This window comes from Camellia sinensis, chromosome 15, assembly GCF_055761805.1.
Source record: "Camellia sinensis isolate YWXY chromosome 15, ASM5576180v1, whole genome shotgun sequence".
NCBI lineage: Eukaryota > Viridiplantae > Streptophyta > Magnoliopsida > Ericales > Theaceae > Camellia > Camellia sinensis.
The window spans coordinates 140,915,615-140,937,052 of NC_138975.1; the positions used below are offsets into that span (position 1 = coordinate 140,915,615).

Below are 21,438 nucleotides of genomic sequence, written 5' to 3' on the forward strand. Positions count from 1 at the left end.
GCAGCCTATCAGTTCTTGTATTCTTGTCAAGTAAAAAAAATCTCCTATGGTTTCCTGGTGCTGTCTTGTGAATTTTCTAGTCTCCAATGGTTCAATAGCTACATGCTGAATATTGTTATAATTTAGCAATAGAAAGAGACAAAATGCTATATATTAGTAATGTTGCTCCAATGATGACTTTTCTCCCTCCATTTATTCTCCCATTTCAACTATCATTTCAAAATAACAAGTACATGCTACATAATCAAACTTTATTAACTTAATTTAGAGTTACATACTGCAAAATAAAATAACATAAGACATAATCATGGAAGAGGAAGAACATAATAATCTGAGTTGCTTGATCATGCCAAAATTTTTGTGCTTGATTGTTCATTTAGAGGTATCTCAAGTCAGCTCTTGTGAAATGGATCCTGCGCTCTAACCATGATCACTTAAGATTGAAAGCATTTACTGATGCAAATTGGGTTGGTTCAGTCGATGATAGACAAAATGCAAACATGTGTGTATAAGAAGAGAACATGTGCCTACTTTTGGTGTCTCTCATTAGCCTTTTCCTATATTTCTCTCTCTCTTCTCTCTCTCTCTCTCGCTCTCTCTCATTCTTCTTGTCTTCATCTTTTACCCTAAATTTAATTGTCACCAATTTTATATGAAAATTTGTCTCAACAACACAATTCAAATTGTTCTAAAATCTAAACATGACAAAGAAATTGGTAAGATTGTGAAGAAAGCCCACCTTCCGGCACCAAGTGCCCCCTCAAAAACATAAAGTCTCTCACTCATAGCTGTTTGAAAAACACAATAGTTTGTCTTAGAGATGAAATAGAAAATTTAAAAGTAGTGATCAAAAAACTGAATCCTCATGCAAGTGTTGCAGAGTAGTGACACGAGTAGATTGTACCAGAGAGAATAGGGCGTGCCCTTGTAATGGCATCTGACTGTCCTGATGAAATAATCTGTGTATTATAGAAATATCAGCTTCCGCCAGTTATAAAATAGCAAAACAAAAGCAAAATGATCCTCTACTTATGTGAGGAAGAAATAGGATAGGAGAAATATAATCTTACCATTATTTTGCCATTCAAAACCTCTGACATTCCCTTAGAGACATATATATCAACTACAAAAACTCTCTCCAAATCCTCTGCTAGAGTAGAAACAGATTAATGATTAGAGGAGTTCGAAAATGTTCAATGCAGATGTAAGTTTAGCACAAGCCAAGCAAACACCAAATTCTTTCTTTTGCTTTTCCATCAAGTTAGATGTAACCAGTAACCACTAGACTTCTAAGGCATAAAATTGGTATAACAGTAAAGAACACATTATTATTGAATGTTCTACTCTCTTCTTCTTTTTTTCTTTTTTGCTTTTTTTGATAAGTAAATAGAGTATAGATTGATAGAACACAAAGGGTCATCACCCCTGTACATTAGAGATTTGCAGACAGAAGAACAAAAAACAAAACAAAAAAAGAAAGACATTAAACCTTCCCCAAAAGATAAACTATATTCTCTCCCTAAAACTTAATTCCCCTATAAAAATCCACCAAAAAAAAGGAAAAGTCACAAGCCTTCTCCTTCATCTAAGTAAGGTTAGCATTAGCCTATGAGTAGCCATCTCTATACCCTCCAAGGCACATTGATTTCTTTCTCCAAACACACCAAATTAAGCACATAGAAACCACCATCCATATGCCTTCTCAATCATCTTCATATGACACCTGAGTTCAACAACCATAGAAGCTGTAACACAAAAGCAAGCATAACACAAATCACCTGAAAAATAGAAAATAAGAAACTATAAATCTCTCGCAGCGTAATATATCAAAAGATGATCAACAAACTCCTCAGCTTGCTTGCACATGCAACACCAACTAAACTAAAAAGCAGCCCCTCTGGCGCAAATTGTTTATATTAAGAATGGCATCAAAAGCCGCCATCCAAGCAAAAAAGACGACTTTGGTGGGAACTCCCAACTTCCAAATAGTCTTCCAAGTAAATATCCCGACCCCCAACCACAAATGAAAAAATAAAATGACTTAACTATGAACTTTCTCCCTTGTCCTTCCATTTCAATTCATCTCCCCTGCCCTTATTAACCTTCATATCAATAATGGAGGGCATGATCCACTAGGCAGAGTTAAAAAGTTGCTAAAGCTCTATAATCTCATTAATGGAAAAATAAGCATAAGAACAACTATGGCTGTCTATGATAAATCTTGAGTAAAAATGATGAAACAGAAATGAAAGAAAAGAAAGAGTATCATAACACACTGTTGAGCTGCCGATAAATCTAAAACTAACTAGCACAAAACTATGACAACATCCACCAACAAACCAGACTGAACAGAAAAGTTAACCAAGAGTATAAAAGAAAATTCTATATAAATATTTTTTTTATCTAGAGAAAATAAATTGCCTGTGAGTCGCTTCTCGAGCTTCTGTATATGAGCAGGTAGTATGGTTGAATGGAGAATGATGACAGCATCTTTGCGTAACCCTGCATAACCAGAAAAGAGTATATTCTGAACATCAACCAAGCAGACTAATTATTAATTCAGAAAACATTAAGGATCTCCACAAAACCTTTTAAAGCACTCTCATGACCAAAAAGTAGGTCATTTATTTGATCTGCATGAGATATCAATACAACCAAAGCTACAACATCTGCATGCAAAGAAATGAGAGAAGGAAGCATCAGAAAGTCAATTTCTAGCTCTTCAAAAAAATAAGGTCACAATTTATAGAGAAAATAAAAGAAGAATGTATTCAGTCAACTATGATCCAAAAGTATATATATAGATTATTGTTTTTAGTGTTCCTTTAGGTAGCTAAATGTACTGAGTTTTTGGTGCCTTCTAAGTTTTTGGTGTGTTAGAAAGCCCTTTTGTCTTTTGGGAGGTTTGTGTGCAAGTTGGGGTAATTGATACCACCAAAGAAATTGAATCTATCCAGCTCAAAATAAGAAAAATAAAATTAGAATTATGAAATAGCAACAAATTAAAATCAACATAATGTTTCACCTTTCCCAGCTTCTACGGGACAGGCGCATCTAATCCCGCCTTGATTGGTAAACTCATCCAGCAGAGGACTGCATGTCTGCAGATAAGCACAATGCAATCCAACATTGAAATTATGACAAACAAAAAATAAGATCTCCAAGTCTTTCTAAACGACCAAATAAATATGCAGCATAAAAATGTGAATGAACAAATGACTTTAAACATCTATGCCAAAGAAATGGTTGCGTGATTTGTATAAAAATAAAATGTAAATTAATAATATAACATACACAATTCTAATATGAGGGAATCTTTCTGTTTCAAAATTACTACTAAGTATTTTGGTAGTCACAAATATACAGCTTTATAAAAGAGAAAACAATTTATTATAACTCGCATCCATTTTCAAATTTCTTGCAAATGTAACCATTCATCTCCTCATTTATTATTGCCTTGCATCTTTGGTTATCATACAATGAATTATAAGTTCCTTCCATCTAATTCATTCCTCATTATTGATTTCAACCGTCATATTTTTAATAATCATGGAAAAGTTCAAAAGTACTCAATTTTAAAATGACCCTAAGCTAAACAAGCACACTTAGGTCATGTTTGATTCACAAGACTAATAGTGAATTATTAATAATCTTATTAAATTAGAGTGGTATTCATTATCCAATTGGATTAATATCCAATGGATTAATAATCCTGCCCCTACCCCATTACTAATAATCCTACAATTTTGTTGGATTAATTATCCATTGGATTAATAATCGTAAACTAAAATGTTAAAACAAACATAGGATAATTGGGCCCACGGATTAATAATCCCAATCTCATACTCTAATCCACCTAATCAAACATGCCATTAGTGTATAAAAGTCACATCAACCCAATGAAAACAAGAAGGAAGCTCTTTCCAAGACTTTTTTTTTTTTTTTTTTTTCTTTCTGAAAACAGGGAAGGAGTGCAGGAGATAAAGGGAGCAGCCCAGTTGAAAGAGCCTAGTTCGATGCTTTAACTAAAAATGGCCTTTACACACAACCAACCCCTTAAAACTCTCAAAAGACTCACTACACCTATAAAAACTCTCAAAAGAACTAGAAGCTTGATGAAGCTCGAAACTAGGTGCTCATTGGTACCAAAGCAATTTTCTCATTTCTCTGCCTTTCAAGTTTGTTGTTTCATTGGAGTCTTAAGATATATATTAAAATAGTCTAATTACTTATCTTCCTTTATACTATTCGAAGTCATTTTGAACCCTTACATTCCTTTTACCAATCAAAGTCATTTAACCCCTTATCTCCTCCCTTCATACCAATCAAAGTTTATTAATTACAATCAGAGTGCTTTTGGAATCAAAGTCAAAGTCATTGCTTTTGGAATCAAAAATTCAAAGTCATTCAAACACACAGAAAAATTCATTGCTTTTGGAATAAAAAATTCAATCGCGAAATGCCCTGAATTCAATCGTGAACAAATTCAATGAACAAACAGAGAGATGGGAAATGAAGACAGACCTCAAAGGCTTGTACGGCATAGCCAGAGCGAAGGAGTGAGGAGGCCAATTGCAAGCTCAGTTGGTCCAAGCCAACGAACCCAATTACACTCTGAGACGCCATTGGAGCGAGGTCACAGGACTTTTTTACAACTCTACTCTGCTTCTTTATCTCAGAATCGATACATATAGTGCTGGAGTGAGAGATTGATTCGAGAGTAGATGAAGAGCGAGAGTGTTTGGAAGCAATTCGTCAACTAGCATAAGCTAGTTTTCCACGTTTCTTTCACCAACAATGCTAATCCCCCTAAATGACTCTACGTACGTTTGGTAGGTCCGTTTGGTAGGTCCGTTTGGTACTACTAAATGAAATGAGATAGGAATGGACGTTTGGTACTATTAAATGAAATGAGATAGGAATGGAATCTATATCTATCTATACTTCTACCTATACTATATGACGGGGCTAAGCCATAAAGGTCTCATAAAGATCATAGTCTACTATAAATAACCTAAACTCTACCACTTGAAGTCCAGTACATAATCTAGCTGGTAGAGTTCAGAACAGTTGGAATCTAACATGGCACAAAGAGTCAATGACATTCAGACATATGGTAGGGAAAGGACAAGCCACATCAGCAGACAAAGATCTGCAAAGTTATTGCCACTGCACATCACCATTAATGCAGCCCATCACAACATTTATTACGACAACACCTCTCCATCGGAACAGCACCACTTTACCCTGAACAAGGTAAGGTACAACATAGACTTTCGGCGAGGAGGGCAGATCGGAAGGGACAGCAAAATGATTACCAAAGGATATAAGCAAACGTCGAAGACAAGAAGAAGGTTAAGCTTTCTATCTCTAATCTCTCTCTCTACACTCTACCTCCCCTTATAACTTGCTCGTCGGAGGATTCACTGGGAGACTACCCCGTTCCCCGTTGGACTTGTTTGTAGGTTATCCGGTGGGCTTGATCATTTGGACGTGGGCCTGAAGAGCTTGGACCTATCCGATCCATTCACTGGAACAAACTGTAACATTAGTTGGCGCCGTATGTGGGAAAGACTTTGCTCCACGCACCAGTTGTGCTCATTGTCGCTGGAGACTCTATCTCAGCAACCTTTTCCTCCTATCCATCAAAGTGTATGGTCACGACTAGATCCATGGCTTCTTACAATAACGCTGCCGACCATCAGGCCGACCCCCCCAATCCAAACAACCCACCGCAGTACTTTATCGAGCTTACTAACAGCATTAACCGCATGATCGAGCAAAATCAGGCCCTGATAAATGCTTTACTCCAAAGAAACCTTCCGATGCCTCCTCCACCACCTCCAGATATTCCACCCAACCAAGAAAGAGCCCCGAGCCACACTGTTCTGCAACCCTATCCACCCAACTTGAAAGGTTTGCAACCTCCTCCCCCACATATAAATCTACCACCTCCACCCCCACACCCGTCGGTCGTGGCACCAGCCCTTGAAGGAGAGGCCAGCAGCGTCCAGCCCCCATTGACCGACCGTGGTGACAACATTCCCCTCTAGGACGCTGAACTCCGAGCAATAAAGCTCCAACTCCAAGAGGTCATGCAGAACATTCAGCATAAACCCTCTACCACGGCAAACTCACCATTTGTTGCCTCCATCCGGGACAAACCTCTCCCCGCCAAGTTCAAGATGCCCACCATTGACTCTTTTGACGGTACGATGGACCCAGTCGACCATCTGGAAACCTACCGTACCCTCATGGTCCTCCATGCCTTCCCTGACGAGATCATGTGTCCGGCTTTCCCCGTGACACTGAAGGGGTCAGCTCGACTGTTGTTCAGCCAGTTACCAGCAGACTCTGTCTCCATTTTCCAGCACCTCAGCGACTCATTCCTTAGCCATTTCATTGGAGCCCAGCACCAACGCCGCCCGGCAACCCAACTCCTCAACATCCGCCAGACCGAGAGGGAGTCGCTGCGCAGTTTCGTTACCCGCTTCAACACCGAAGCCCTGCAAGTAGCGGAAAACGATGACAAGGTCATCCTCACGGCTTTCATGGCTGGGCTACGATCGTCCGATTTCCTCTTCTCCCTCTCCAAAAACCCCCCGACTTCCATGGCAGCCCTACTCTCCAAAGCCCAGAAATACATGAATGCTAAAGATTCACTAGCCGCCCGGCAAGATCCAATAGCTAAAAACCCGACCCCTAGAGAAAAGAAAAAAGACTCAGAATCCAGAAACACCCAGTATAATAGCCAAACACCCCACTATACAGACCGAACCCCCCGCGCTGACCGGTCGGCACCAGCCCGACCGCCCGGTCGGTTTGAGCGGTACACCCCCCTTAATTCTCCCATGGAACAAATCCTCAACCAGATCCAACGGGACTACCCTCTTAAATGGCCCCTGCCTTCACGGACCCCTTCCAACCGAAAAGACCAGTCCAAATATTGTCATTTCCACCAGGACCATGACAATAACACTGATGACTGCATCAACCTCAAGGATCAGGTCGAGACCCTAATACGTCAAGGGCGTCTCAGCCGATTCACGGACACCCGCCCACAGCAGAGGCAAAGAACCGAGCCCCTCAGAAACAACCGCCGGCGCACCCCACCCCGGCAGCCAGCCCAACCTAACCAAAGCTATGATCGCCCCCTACAACAGCCTCGGCCGCCAGGTAATCCCCCTCTGCCAGTCGATGAAATCCGAGTCATTTCAGGTGGCCTTGCTTGTGGGGGACCATCCCGCTCGGCTCAGAGGACAGAACTCAGAAAGATAAGGCAAGGCTTAGACAAAGCAGTTGCCACGGTAGACCGACCCTCCAAACAGCCCAAGCAGTTGACAGAGCCCATCACCTTCACGGACGCCGACTGTACAGGCATCCGTTATCCTCATGATGAACCTCTCGTCATTTCTGCCCTCCTCTCCAACTATAAGGTCAGACAGGTTTTCATCGACAACGGCAGTTCTTCAGACATCATATTCCTCAACTGCTTCTACCAGCTCAAGATTGGGGAGGAAAGTCTGTCTCCCCTCCAAACCCCTTTGGTCAGTTTCACTGGCGACCGGGTGACCTCCATCGGCTCCATCGATCTCCCCCTCACCATCGGCGAATACCCACGGCAGACTACCAAGTTGCTCACCTTCCTTGTGGTCGACTGTCCCTCTGCCTACAACATCATCCTTGGTCGCACCGCCCTCAACGCTTACCAAGTTATCACTTCGACCTACTACCTCGCCATAAAGTTCCCTACCGACTTGGGCATCGGGACAGTAAGGGGAGAGCAGACCGTAGCCAGGGAATGTTATGTCGCCTCACTCAAGGAAGTCAAGCTGAAGGAGGCCATAATCATTGAAGGACTTGACGTCCGAGATAAGGACGAGCTGGTCAGAGGAGAACCGGTAGAGGAGCTCGTTGAGATTCCCATCGATCCCACCAACCCAATGAAAACTGCCAAGATCGGCAGCCAATTATCCCCCCAAGCTAAGGTCGACCTTACTGCCCTTCTGATCGAGCACCATGATGTATTAGCCTGGACCCATTCAAACATGCCGAGCATTGACCCCTCTTTCATAACTCACCGCCTCAACATCAAACCCCATTTCCGACCTTACTGCCAGAAGCAGCGCATCTTTCATCCAGAGCGCAATACTCTTATAGCTGCAGAGGTTGACAAGCTCCTTGAGGCCCAATTCATCAAAAATGTGGATTACCCTAAATGGTTGTCAAACGTAGTCCTAGTCCGCAAGAACAATGGCAAATGGCGACTCTGTGTCGATTACTCTAACCTAAACCGAGCCTGCCCCAAAGACAGCTATCCTCTTCCTCGCATAGATCTGCTGGTCGACGCCACAGCCGGTCATCAAATGCTCAGCTTCATAGATGCTTTCTCTGGGTACAACCAAATCCTGATGCACCCGTCCGATCGGGAACATATATCCTTCATTACCGACCGAGGTACCTACCACTACCGCGCGATGCCGTTCGGACTGAAGAATGCTGGGGCCACCTACCAACGGTTAGTCAATGCCGTTTTTCATCATCAGATAGGTCGGAATATGGAAGTATATGTCGACGACATGTTAGTCAAGAGCAAACTCTCTATTGATCATCTGACCGACCTGCGAGAGACCTTCGCCACCCTACGCGAGTACCAAATGAAGCTCAACCCAGAGAAGTGCGCCTTCGGCGTAGGATTTGGGAAGTTTCTGGGTTCTATGGTCAGTCAGCGGGGCATTGAAGCTAACCCTGAAAAGATCAAGGCCTTGATTGAGATGCAGTCATGCAGAACGGTTAAGGAGGTTCAAAGCTCACTGGCCGAGTTGCGGCCCTCAACCGCTTCATCTCCCGCGCAACAGATAAGTGCCTACCATTCTTCAAAGTTCTTCGGCAAACTTTTGAATGGACAACTGAATCTGAAGATGCTTTTCAGCAGTTGAAGCAGTGCATGGCCAATCCCCCCTCCTTTCACAGGCAATTACGAGCGAGCCCCTCTTCCTCTATTTAGCCGTCTCAAGCACCGCAGTCAATGTAGCTCTTATCAAGGAAGACGACTCTGTCCAACGGCTGGTCTACTACATCAGTCGAGCTCTCAGGGGAGTAGAGCAGAATTACCCGCTGTTAGAAAAATTGTCCTTGGCCTTGGTCACCGCCTCCAGACGGCTCCGTCCTTACTTCCAGGCCCATTCCATAGTGGTCCTCACCGACCAACCCTTGAAGAAGGTCATGCAACAACCAGAACTTTCTGGCAGACTCATGCAACGGTCAGTGGAACTCAGCCAGTTTGACATCTCCTATCGGCCTCGAACAGTAATTAAGGGACAGGCTATCGTGGATTTCATCTTGGAATTCACTAATCCTACCCCAACCACTGCCCCTCCACCCCCCACCAACCCCTACCGAGCCGGAAGACCCGTATTCTAGGACTCTCAACGTCGACAGATCATCCCCCAAGGAAGGTAGTGGGGCTGGCCTCATCCTCACCACCCCTGAGGGTGGCTATTTCAAATGTGCTCTCCATTTCTTGTTTAAAGCCAGTAACAATGAGGCTGAATATGAGGTATTGATAACAGGACTCCGCCTCGCCAAGGACATTGGAGTCAGCCACATCCGGGTGTTCAGCGACTCCCAGTTCATTGTCGGCCAGATTACGGGGGAATTCGATGCCAAGGATGACACAATGCGGGCTTACAGGGATATGGCACTCCCCCTTGTTCTCCTCTTCAATATCTTCCACATCAAGCACATACCTCGGGCGGAAAACTCCAAGGCAGATGAGATGGCCCAGTTGGCCTCTGCAGACCAGTCCGACCTCAGCCACGGTGTCCGCCTCGAATACCTAGCCCACTCGGCCATATCACCTGACCTACAAGAAGTGCAGTTTCTCCAAAACGAACCCATCCCTTGAGCCTCCGACATCTTCCTATTTTTGACAACGGGGGAACTCCTAGATGACCAACAGCAGGCCGCCAAAGTCAGGGCCCGATCGTCCAATTACATCCTGGTCAGTGGCGTCTTGTACAAACGTAGTTTTTCACGACCATACCTGCGATGCCTCAAATCGGCTCAAGCAACCTATGTAATGCAGGAAATCCATAAAGAGAATTTGTGGTAATCATTCAGGCGGCAGGTCTCTAGCCCACAAAATACTCCGTACAGGTTATTTCTGGCCAACTCTCAATCAAGATGCGACAGATTTCGTGCTCAAATGTGACAAGTGTCAACGTTTTGCCAACATCCCTCATGCTCCTCCTACAGAGTTGACCACACTTTGCAGCCCTTATCCGTTCGCCAAATGGGGGATCGACTTGGTTGGTCCACTTCCCACCGGTCGAGGCCAGACCAAGTTCGCGATTGTCGCCATTGATTACTTCACCAAGTGGGTAGAGGCAGAACCCCTTGCCACCATTACCGAGAGGAACACAACCAAGTTCATCTGGCAGTCGATCGTTTGCAGGTTTGGCATCCCTCAGGCCATCGTCTCCGACAACGGCAAACAATTTGACAACGCCAAGTACAGGAAGTTCTGTGCCGACCTCCAGATTCAACCATGTTTCTCTTTCCCCTGTCATCCCCAGGCCAATGGCCAAGTTGAGGTCACCAACCGTTCTCTCCTGAAGATCATCAAAACTAAGCTAGAAGCTGCTAAGGGACTTTAGGCTGAGGAACAACTGAATGTACTCTGGGCTTACCGAACTACAGCTCAGACTCCCACCGGGGAAACCCCTTTCCGCTTAACATACGCCGCTGAGGCGGTTATTCCAGTGGAAGTCGGTCTGCCTACTCTCAGGGTTTTACATCCGGCTCCAGCACTCACCAAAGAGCTCCGTCGGGCAGACCTGGATCTAATTGAAGAACTCAGAGAGACCACCGCTGTCAGACTGACCTCATACCAACAGAAAATGAGAACACACTACAACCGCAAAGTCCGACCAAGGGAGTTCGCTGCAGGGGGACCTAGTCTTGAGAGAAGCAACTCTTGCCACCAAAAATCCGACTAAGGGTAAACTGGCCGCCAAATGAAAGGGACCTTACGTTGTGAAAGCCCGACCGCGTCTGGGCACCTACCGACTTCAGGACATGGAAGGTCGAGACCTCCCCCACCCCTGGAACGCTGAACACTTGAAGCGCTACTTTCAATAAGTTCCTACTGTTGTATTGCTCAGTTGTTGTATTTTCTTTTTAATGCATAATGTAAACTTTGATCGACTGGACTACACTGTCCAAGACAACAATTCCATATCTTAGCTATCTGTGTGTTGTCTCAATAACATTCTCATTTGCAGCACTTATTAACAGCCTAAGCCAAACTGAGCAACAGAAGCCTCGGTCAGCCCGACCATTAAAAGCCTCAGCCAGACTGAGCACTAAAAGCCTCAGCCAGACTGAGCACTAACAGCCTCAGCCACACTGAGCAACAAAAGCCTCGGTCAGCCCGACCATTGAAAGCCTCAGCCAGACTGAGCACTAAAAGCCTCAGCCAGACTGAGCACTAAAAGCCTCATCCAGACTAAGCATGAAGCACTCGGCCAGACCAAGCCTCAGCCAGCCTAAGCATAACAAGTCTCAGCCACACAATTTCAGGTTTAGACTGAGTTACTTACGACGTAGTGAATCATAGCCTAGCCCCAACTGAGCACACGTGCAGGGCTCGGTCAAGACCATCCATGCAAACTTCAGACTGAGCACTAAAAGCCTCAGCCAGACTGAGCACTAAAAGCCTCAGCCAGACTGAGCACTAAAAGCCTCATCCAGATTGAGCATGAAGCACTCGGCCAGACCAAGCCTCAGCCAGCCTAAGCATAACAAGTCTCAGCCAAACCGAGCGCCACAATTTCAAGTTCAGACTGAGTTACTTACGACGTCAGTGAATCATAGCTTAGTCCCAACTGAGCACGCGTGCAGGGCTCGGTCAAGACCATCCATGCAAACTTCATGCTTGTGGAATTAGTAGACACACTTAGTCACAATTCTAGGTCCAAGTCTTTACACCACTCTTTGCTTAGTCAAATTCCAAAGGGGTTCTTACACGTTTTCTTTACAAGTCAGGTTATTTTCTTCCCACTAAAACTCTTACAAGCCAAGCCTCACTCTATAAACCACTAATCTGCTTGAGCAGTGTGGCCAACACAAACTTATAATTTTATTACATTTTAAATTTCACTCTGCATTGAGGAGTTCCTAACTTTACCCTGCATTGAGTTTTTATTACAACTTCAATTTCACTCTACACTGACGAGTTCTTAAATTTAGTTCTTATTACAAGTTTAACTCCACTTTGCATTTCACAATGAGTTATACACACGTCTCGCCCGCGCCTCATTCATTTCAGTTGCACAAGCACAGACAATCAAATGAAAACATAATTGCAATTTTATTTATTCAGAAATTTGTACATGAGTTCATTACAGTCATTCAAAACAAAACAAACACAAACGCACAAGGTCTGTGCAAGGCTTTCTTCTTCTTCTTCAAACTACTCCTCTTCACTGGACACAAGGTCTTCTTCTTCAATACCCTCATCAAGGGGGGTCTGGGCCACATCGTCGTCGTTATCGATTTTCACACTACTCAAGTCCAAGTCTGGGAACAGCTCCTTAGCTTTACGCTTGAACATTTTCCAACCACTGTCCCAGAACTCAGCCATTTCGTACTTATAAAAGTCTGACCGCTGAAAGCTCTCAATCACTTCTGCATCAGTCCTTCCTCCAGCGGTCATCCTCGACGGACCCGCTCCCCCCAGACTCCTTCCTCGCCAAGCTACTAGCGACTGCGGTATCCACTGCCATCTGAAATTCAGCAAACCCCTTGAACTGGTCCACTGCTACAACATACAGATCGGGGTAAGCCGCCCTTTCAGAGGCTGCCTTAGCCCTCTCCTCCGCCAACCCTTTCAGCAGTTTCCTTGGCCAACTCCTTATCCAGGGTCGCCCTTTCAGTAGTTGCTTTGGCTAACTCCTTATCCATGGTCGCCCTTTCAGCAGTTGCCTTGGTTTTCTCTGCATCCAACTCCTTCTGAAGGCTCTCCTTTTCAGCAGTTGCCTTGGCTTTCTCTGCCTCCAACTCCTTCTGAAGGCTCTCCTTTTCAGCAGCCGCCTTGGCTCTCTCTGTTTCCAACTCCTTCTGAAGGCTCTCCTTCTCCTCCACTGCCTTAGCACGCTCGCCTTCCAGCTCCTTCTGCAGACCGTCAATCTTCACGTCTGCCTCATCCTTCTGCCTGACCAGCTCTTCATTACTACTCATCGCCTCTTCATGCCGTTCGACCGCGACCGCGCAGGCTTTTTGGGCCTCATCCAACCTCTTCTGCTCGCCAGCCAGTTAGAACTCTAGCGACACAACCTAGCGGCGTGTGTTCTCCAACTCCACCTTGACCACTTGCAGATCAGCGTGGGCACTCTCCCAACTTGCACTCTCCTTCTTCAACTTTGCAAGCTGAGTCTTGGCCTCATCTGCCTTGAGTTTTGCAGCCCCGACTTTCTCAGCAGAGCCCCTGCTAAGGTGGTTACCTCCATTTGAGCAGAGTATAACCCCCTCATCAGCTCAGCCTCATTGAATCTGGCTGCTGAGCGCACGGCCGCCTCTTCCACGATCGCCACCAGGCGATCTGCACCTACCCTGGCTAGGCCTTCTTCTCCCTCTAGCCGCCCAACCACTGCGCGAGCGTGGTAGATCGCAGTCGTCAGAGCGACCCCCTTCCTTGGGATGCAGGACCCCCCTGGGGCTGTTCTCCTAACTTTGGCTCAAGGCCAGTTGCCCCACCTTCTGCCTGCACTTCGGGGGTGACCCTCGCGACCCCTGAGGCGATCTCTACCACTGATGGGGCGATCTCCACAACCTCCATTACGGGGACGACCTCCACCAGTTCTTGGGCAGCAACCCTTCCTGAGGTCTCCTCCACTGCTCCCTTCTCTACCTCCTTGGCCATGCTGGTCTCTTCGCCCATCACTTCCCTCATCCTCTTCAAGGCAGGCTCTTCTTGACTCCTCCTCACCCTCTTCTTCTTCTTCTTCAGAACATCCCCCTTCTTGTTCGCCTGTTCCTTCACAGGATCCATTGGGGGCGGTCGGGGCACAAAACTGCCTAAGTCTTTCTCCTCCAATGGCTTGGGACGCGGTCGGATCCGTTCTCTCGCGACCGGCTTCGGAGCAGGCCCTAGTTGGGACTCCTTATACTTGTCCGCCCGCGCGAACAACCTCCTTTCCTCCTCCTCCTCCGCTTTCCTCTACACCTCCAACTTCTCTCTTTCTGGACCCCCTCCCAACGGCTGCGGTCCCAAGTTTAAGGCAAACAGAACCGACGGTAGGATAAGCTCGTCCCACCTTACTCCTTTCTCCTCCCTCCAATCCCTCACCCTCTTCACTCGGTCCTCAGTCGCCTTGTCCAGCTTGGGCTCGACCGATTTAGTAGGCACCTTCCAAGTTGTACGAACTCCCGCCCCGCCGTTTGTCGCCACAAAGAACTACATTGGCCTCCAGCATTTTACTGAAGATGGTAGACCCGCCACCAGACCTCATCCAGCCACCGCTTGTAGTGTAACCTAAGTGTCCTGCTGTCTGGAGGCCTTGTAGCACGAGAAGAACTCATCTACCGTCAAGGCCAACCCTCCCGTTGCTTGTGGCCAGGAACTCGCGCACGCCATCAATATTTTCCAGGCGTTTGGCATCAACTGACCTGGCGCCGCATCTAGTTTATTCAACACATCAACCACAACTTGAGGCAGTGGTAGCCTCACACCTCCCCGCAATGCCTCCTCGTACAAGCTAAATTTCCCCGGCCGTATATCTGACGCCCTCTCAGTAGATGTCGGCAGCCTCAACCCTATTTCCAAAGGAATCTGGTACTTCCCCCTTATTCCCTCCAACTCCGCCGGTGTAAGAATGGATCTGTCTGTCTTTGTATGCCAGTGATCTGGTTCTGCCTGGCTGATTGGCCTTGGAGTTGCTATCATGGTGGAACCATGGGATCGTACCACCAACTCCCCCACCCTCTCCGTCCTGTACTGCTACGCTAACTCCACTGCATCATCATCACCAAGTGGATCCACCCTGGCATTCGCAGTTTCTTCTTGGGCCATTTCTATGGTGTGTTTGCGAATCGCTTCGGATACAGGTGCAAGGAAATTGAAAAGGAATTAACACTTGGAATGTTTTGATTTTTTGTAAACAAGTAGGTGAATCGAATGATGCCAAAAGCCCACGGTTTGCCCATATTCCAAGGATCCCAATTAATTTTTGCCAGTTTGAAAAATTTTCAAATCATCCGCCAAAACCGTCTTTTCAACACCCATAATGACCTACCGTCTCATTTCTGCTCTAACGCCTAATCTCCCCCCACGAGATGCTGCCACGTGTACGACCACAATCCACTGTCTCCTCTCCTTACCCTGTCTTTTCCACTTCAAGTCACCACGTGACACGCCGCCTCTTGAGCCCCGCGCCCCGCCACCTTACCTGTCGCGATCGGCCTTCCCACTCAACCAACCCTCGCGGTCGGCCCTCCTCGTGGTCGTCCCTTCCACTCGGCCCTCCTCAGGGTCGTTCCTCCCACTCGGCCACCATTCGCGGTCGGTCCACCTCACTCCCTAACATCCTCATTCCCTTCATTAGTATTCCCTTCGTTGGACTAAAGTTGCACTCGGGAATGGGGGACTACTGACGTGGCTAAGCCGATAAAGGCCCCATAAAGGCCATAGCCCACTATAAACAACCTAAACCCATCACTTGGAGCCCAGTACATAACCCAGCTGGTGGAGTCCAAAACAGTTGGAATCCAACATGGCACAAAGAGCCAATGACATTCAAACTTATGGCAGGCAAAGGACAAGCCACATCAGCAGACAAAGATCTGCAAATTTATTGCCACTACACATCACCATTAATGCAGCCCATCACAACATTTATTACGACAACACCTCTCCGTCGGAACAGCACCACCTTACCCTGAACAAGGTAAACTACAGCATAGACTTTCGGCGAGGAGGGCAGGTCGGAAGGGACAGTGAAATGATTACCAAAGGATATAAGCAGACGTCGAAAACAAGAAGAAGGTTAAGCTTTCTATCTCTAATCTCTCTCTCTACACCCTACCTCCTCTTCTAACTTGCTCATCGGAGGGTTCACTGGGGGACTACCCCGTTCCCCGTTGGACTTGTTTGTAGGTTATCCGGTGGGCTTGATCATTTGGACGTGGGCCTGAGAAGCTTGGACCTATCTGATCCATTCACTGGAACAAACTGTAACATCACTATATATTAAGTAAAAGAGGATTTTTAACCCCCAAGGCCTGTGGGAGTTTTAATATGTTAATCCTAATTTTTTAATTTTTTTTTTTAAAAAAAAATTTAACCTCAGCATTTATTAATTTCTCTCAACCCACAGAGCTTTTTGACTTCTCTCATAATTACTGCAGTATTTTTTTCAAAACAAATAATTTGCATATTAAAAAAAATTTAAAACAAATATAAATATCTATATCTGTATCTATCTATTTAGACTTTTTAATTTCTCTCATAATTACTGTAGTACTTTTTCCAAAACAAATAATTTGTATATTAAAAAAATTTAAAATAAATATAAATATCTATATCTATATCTATCTATTTATTTATATCTATTTCTAACCCACAAGTTTTGTGGGAGTTCCAATATCTGAACCTTAATTTCTTAATTTCTTTGATTTTTTTTTGAAAAAAAAAAACTTAGCACTTATTAAACTCTTCCAAGTCTTTTTAACTTCTCCAATACACACACTCTTTTTAACTTTTCACATACCTATTACAAACAATGAGTCTCCTTTTTGTTTTCTCATTCTTGACTTCTCACTTCTATACTTTCAACTTCAGTGACCACGTATGCAAACAGTAAGTCTTCTTTTTGTTTTCTCCTTTTTGATTTTTCCTTTTGTTTACTGTTTTAATATTGTAGTTAGATAACGCATAAAATTTTTTATGATTTGTCTAGCGAATAAAAAATTATAATTTGATTTTTTAATATGATTGAAGTTAGATAAATATAAACCCTCACAAAGAGAAAAATGTGATTATAATTAGTTGAATGATTCTTTTTTTTAATGTGATTGTAGTTAGTTTAATAGTTCTTTTTTTTTCATTTATTTATTTTATTATATGAAAAATGTGATGTGATTGTAGTTTGTTCAATGACTCTTTTTTAAAATATGATTGTTGTAGTTAGTTCAATGATTTTTTTTTAATGTTATTTAATCTTTTTATTTACTATTTTAATTTTATTTTTGATTTTTTTAATATGACTGAAGTTAGATAAATATAAACCCTCACAAAGAGAAAAATGTGATTATAATTAGTTGAATGATTCTTTTTTTTTTTAATGTGATTGTAGTTAGTTTAATAGTTCTTTTTTTTCATTTATTTATTTTATTATGGGAAAAATGTGATGTGATTGTAGTTTATTCAATGGCTCTTTTTTTTAATATGATTGTTGTAGTTAGTTCAATGATTTTTTTTAATGTTATTTAATCTTTTTATTTACTATTTTAATTTTATTTTTAATATGATTGAAGTTAGATAAATATCAACATTCACAAAGAAAAAAAAATGTGATTTTAGTTAGTTCGATGGTTCTTTTTTTCATTTATTTATTTATTTTATTATAGGAAAAATGTGACGTGATTGTAGTTTGTTCCATGGTTCTTTTTTTTAATGTGATTTAATTTTTTATTTACTGTTTTAATGGTTTTTCTTTACAATTATTTATGAAAAAAATATGATTGTAGTTAGCTAGCATAAAAATATTTGTGATTTGATTTGATTTTTTTTTTGATTTGATTTTTAAAGTACTAATTATTGATAATGATTAGATTGTATTTTTAAAAAAAAAAATTGTAATTGATTTTTTTAACTCACTGTGTTTTTTGAAAAAAAATTATTGTATTTTTTTAACTATCAATTCACTTAATTTGTGATTTGATTTTTAACTCACTGTGTTTTTTGAAAAACAAAATGGATTATACTCATTAGGGTCACATAATGTACCAATTATTGATGATGATTATCTCCTTCTTGACTTCTCACTTCTGCACTTTCTACTTCAGTGATCACGTATGCAATCAATAAGTCCTCTTTTTTTTTTTTCTCCTTCTTAACTTTTCCTTTTGTTTACTGTTTTAATATTGTAGTTAGATAGTGTATAAAAATATTTGTGATTTGTTTAGCAAATAAAAAATTATAATTTGATTTTTTAATATGATTGAAGTTAGATAAATATAAACAGAAAAATGTGATTATAATTAGTTGAATGATTCTTTTTTTAATGTGATTCTAGTTAGTTTAATAGTTCTTTTTTTTCATTTATTTATTTTATTATGTGAAAAATGTGATGTGATTGTAATTTGTTCAATGGCTCTTTTTTTTAATATGATTGTTGTAGTTAATTCAATGTTTTTTTTTTAAATGTTATTTAATCTTTTTGTTTAATATTTTAATTTTATTTTTGATTTTTTAATATGATTGAAGTTAGATAAATATAAACCCTCACAAAGAGAAAAATGTGATTATAATTAGTTAAATATATATATTTTTTAATGTGATTGTAGTTAGTTTAATAATTTTTTTTTTATTTTATTATGGGGAAAATGTGATGTGATTGTAGTTTATTCAATGACACTTTTTTTTTTAATATGATTGTTGTAGTTAGTTCAATGGTTTTTTTTAATGTTATTTAATCTTTTTATTTACTATTTTAATTTTATTTTTAATATGATTGAAGTTAGATAAACAAAAACACTCACAAAGAAAAAAATGTGAGTGTAGTTAGTTCAATGGTTCTTTTTTTTTAATATGATTGTAGTTAGTTAATGGTTCTTTTTTTCATTTATTTATTTTTTTATTATGGGAAAAATGTGATATGATTGTAGTTTGTTCAATGGTTCTTTTTTTTAATGTGATTTAATCTTTTATTTACTGTTTTAATGGTTTTTCTTTACAATTATTTATAAAAAAAAATATGATTGCAGTTAGATAGCATAAAAATATTTGTGATTTGATTTGATTTTTTTTGTGATTTGATTTTTAAAGTAGCAATTATTGATAATGATTAGATTGTATTTTGAAGAAAACAAATTGTAATTGATTTTTTTAACTCATTGTGTTTTTTGAAAAAAAAATTATTGTGTTTTTTTAACTATCAATTCACTTAATTTGTGATTTGATTTTTAACTCACTGTATTTTTTGAAAAATAAAATGGATTGTACCCATTAGGGTCACATAATGTACCAATTATTGATGACGATTAGATTGTATTTTGACCCCAAAAAAAATTGTAATTGATCTTTTTAAGTCACTATATTTTTTGAAAAATAAATTATTGTGTTTTTTAATTATCAATTGACTTAATTTGTGATTGATTTTTTTAATTATTGATGATGATTAGATAGCATTAAAAAATTTGTGATTTGTATGATTAGAGTTATCTCCTTTTGTTTATAATTTTATTTTTTAATATGGTTAAAGTTGGATAAACATAAACACTCACAAAAAGAAAAATGTGATTATAGTTTGTTCAATGATTCTAAATAATCTTTTTTATTTACTATTTTAATGGTTATTTTTTTAATTATTTTTTTTATTATGAGAAAAATGTCATTGTAGTTGGATAGCATTAAAAAACGATTAATGAATAAAAAAATTCCTTGAAAAGTCCAACACATATGAATTCCTTGAAAAGTCCAAACATATAATTATTATCCCTCATAATAACACTTTAATGCATTAAGGACAAGCATAAAAAAAATTCCTTGAAAAGTCCAACACATATGATTATTATCAAAATATTAAACTTTAATATAATATTAAAAAAGAAGACATTCAATTCCTTGAAAAGTCCAACACATATGATTATTATCAAATTATTAAATTTTAATATAATATAAAAAAAGAAGACGATTAATTTCTTAAAAAATCCAATACATATGATTATTATCAAAATATTAAACTTTAATATAATATAAAAAAGAAAAAAAAGACATTAAAAAAAAGACATTTAAAAATCACAATTTACATATACAGATAATTGTAAATACAACCCGTGCATAGCACGGGTGATACGCTAGTCTATACTATATATTAAGCAAAAGGGGGTTTTTAACCCCAAGCCTTGTGGGAGCTCCAATCTCCCGATCTAAATTTCTTGATTTTCTGATTTAAAAAAAAAAACCTTAGCATTTATTAACTTCTCCCAACCCCCAAGTCTTACACTCATAATAACACTTTAATGCATTAAGAACAAACATAAAAAAAATTCTTTGAAATCCAACACATATGAATTCCTTAAAAAGTCCCAACACATATGATTATTATCAATCATAATAACACTTTAATGCATTAAGAACAAATATAAAAAAAATTCTTAAAAAGTCCAACACAAATAATTATTATCAAAATATTAAACTTTAATATAATATAAAAAAAGAAAAAAAGAAGACATTTAAAAAAAAAAGAAAAAGACATTTAAAAATCGCAATTCACATATATAGATAATATATACTATATATTAAGCAAAAGGAGTTTTTAACCCTAACCTTTGTGGGAGTTCCAATCTCCCAATCTAAATTTCTTGATTTTTTGATTTAAAAAAAAAAAAAACCTTAGCATTTATTTACTTCTCTCAATCCCAAGTCTCACCCTCATAATAACACTTTAATGCATTAAGAACAATCATAAAAAAAAAATCTTTGAAATCCAACAAATATAAATTCCTTGAAAAGTCCCAACACATATAATTATTATCCCTCATAATAACACTTAAATGCATTAAGAACAAGCATAAAAAAAAATTCTTTAAAAGTTCAACACATATGATTATTATCAAAATATTAAACTTTAATATAATATAATAAAAAAAAGAAGACATTTAATTCCTTGAAAAGTCCAACACATATGATTATTATCAAAATATTAAATTTTAATATAATATAAAAAAGAAAAAAAAGAAGACATTTAAAAAAAAAGACATTTAAAAATCACAATTCACATATATAGATAATTATAAATATATTAAGAAAAATAGGGTTTCTAAACCCCAAGCCTTTTGGGAGCTCCAATTTCTCAATCTTAATTTTCTAAATTTTTGATTTAAAAAAAAAATCTCAGCATTTATTGATTTGGTCAAAATTTCCTGATCAGCATTTATTAACTTTTTTCAATCCACATACCTGCATTTATTGTTTTGGTCAAAATCCCTGATTAAAATTTAAAATCTCCTCATGCAAATAATTATAAATACAGCTCGTGCATAGTTACTGCAGTAGCCTTTTTAATTTCTCCTGTATACTATGGTTAGTGATAAGATTGTTAAATTATTTTTATAAAAAATCTTAAAAAACATAATTTATATATTAAAATAAATATAAATATCTATAATTATCCTGTGCATAGCACGGGTAATAGGCTAGTCTATATTATATAT

The 21,438-nt window shown here is 40.1% G+C and overlaps 1 protein-coding gene across 1 annotated transcript in view; it reads right to left on the minus strand.

The window, feature by feature from the left end:
* The window catches only part of LOC114268100 (ketose-bisphosphate aldolase class-II family protein), a 46,668-nt gene extending 41,717 nt beyond the window's left edge, over positions 1-4,951 (minus strand). The window contains exons 1-7 of the mRNA XM_082910186.1: positions 4,525-4,951; positions 3,026-3,101; positions 2,589-2,669; positions 2,422-2,502; positions 1,071-1,147; positions 905-959; positions 740-788 (exon numbers count right to left, since the gene is read on the minus strand). Of these exons, the coding sequence (XP_082766312.1) occupies positions 740-788; positions 905-959; positions 1,071-1,147; positions 2,422-2,502; positions 2,589-2,669; positions 3,026-3,101; positions 4,525-4,626 (521 nt within the window). The 5' untranslated portion in view covers positions 4,627-4,951. The remainder of the gene's footprint in view (positions 1-739; positions 789-904; positions 960-1,070; positions 1,148-2,421; positions 2,503-2,588; positions 2,670-3,025; positions 3,102-4,524) is intronic.
* Positions 4,952-21,438: the final 16,487 nt, after the last annotated feature.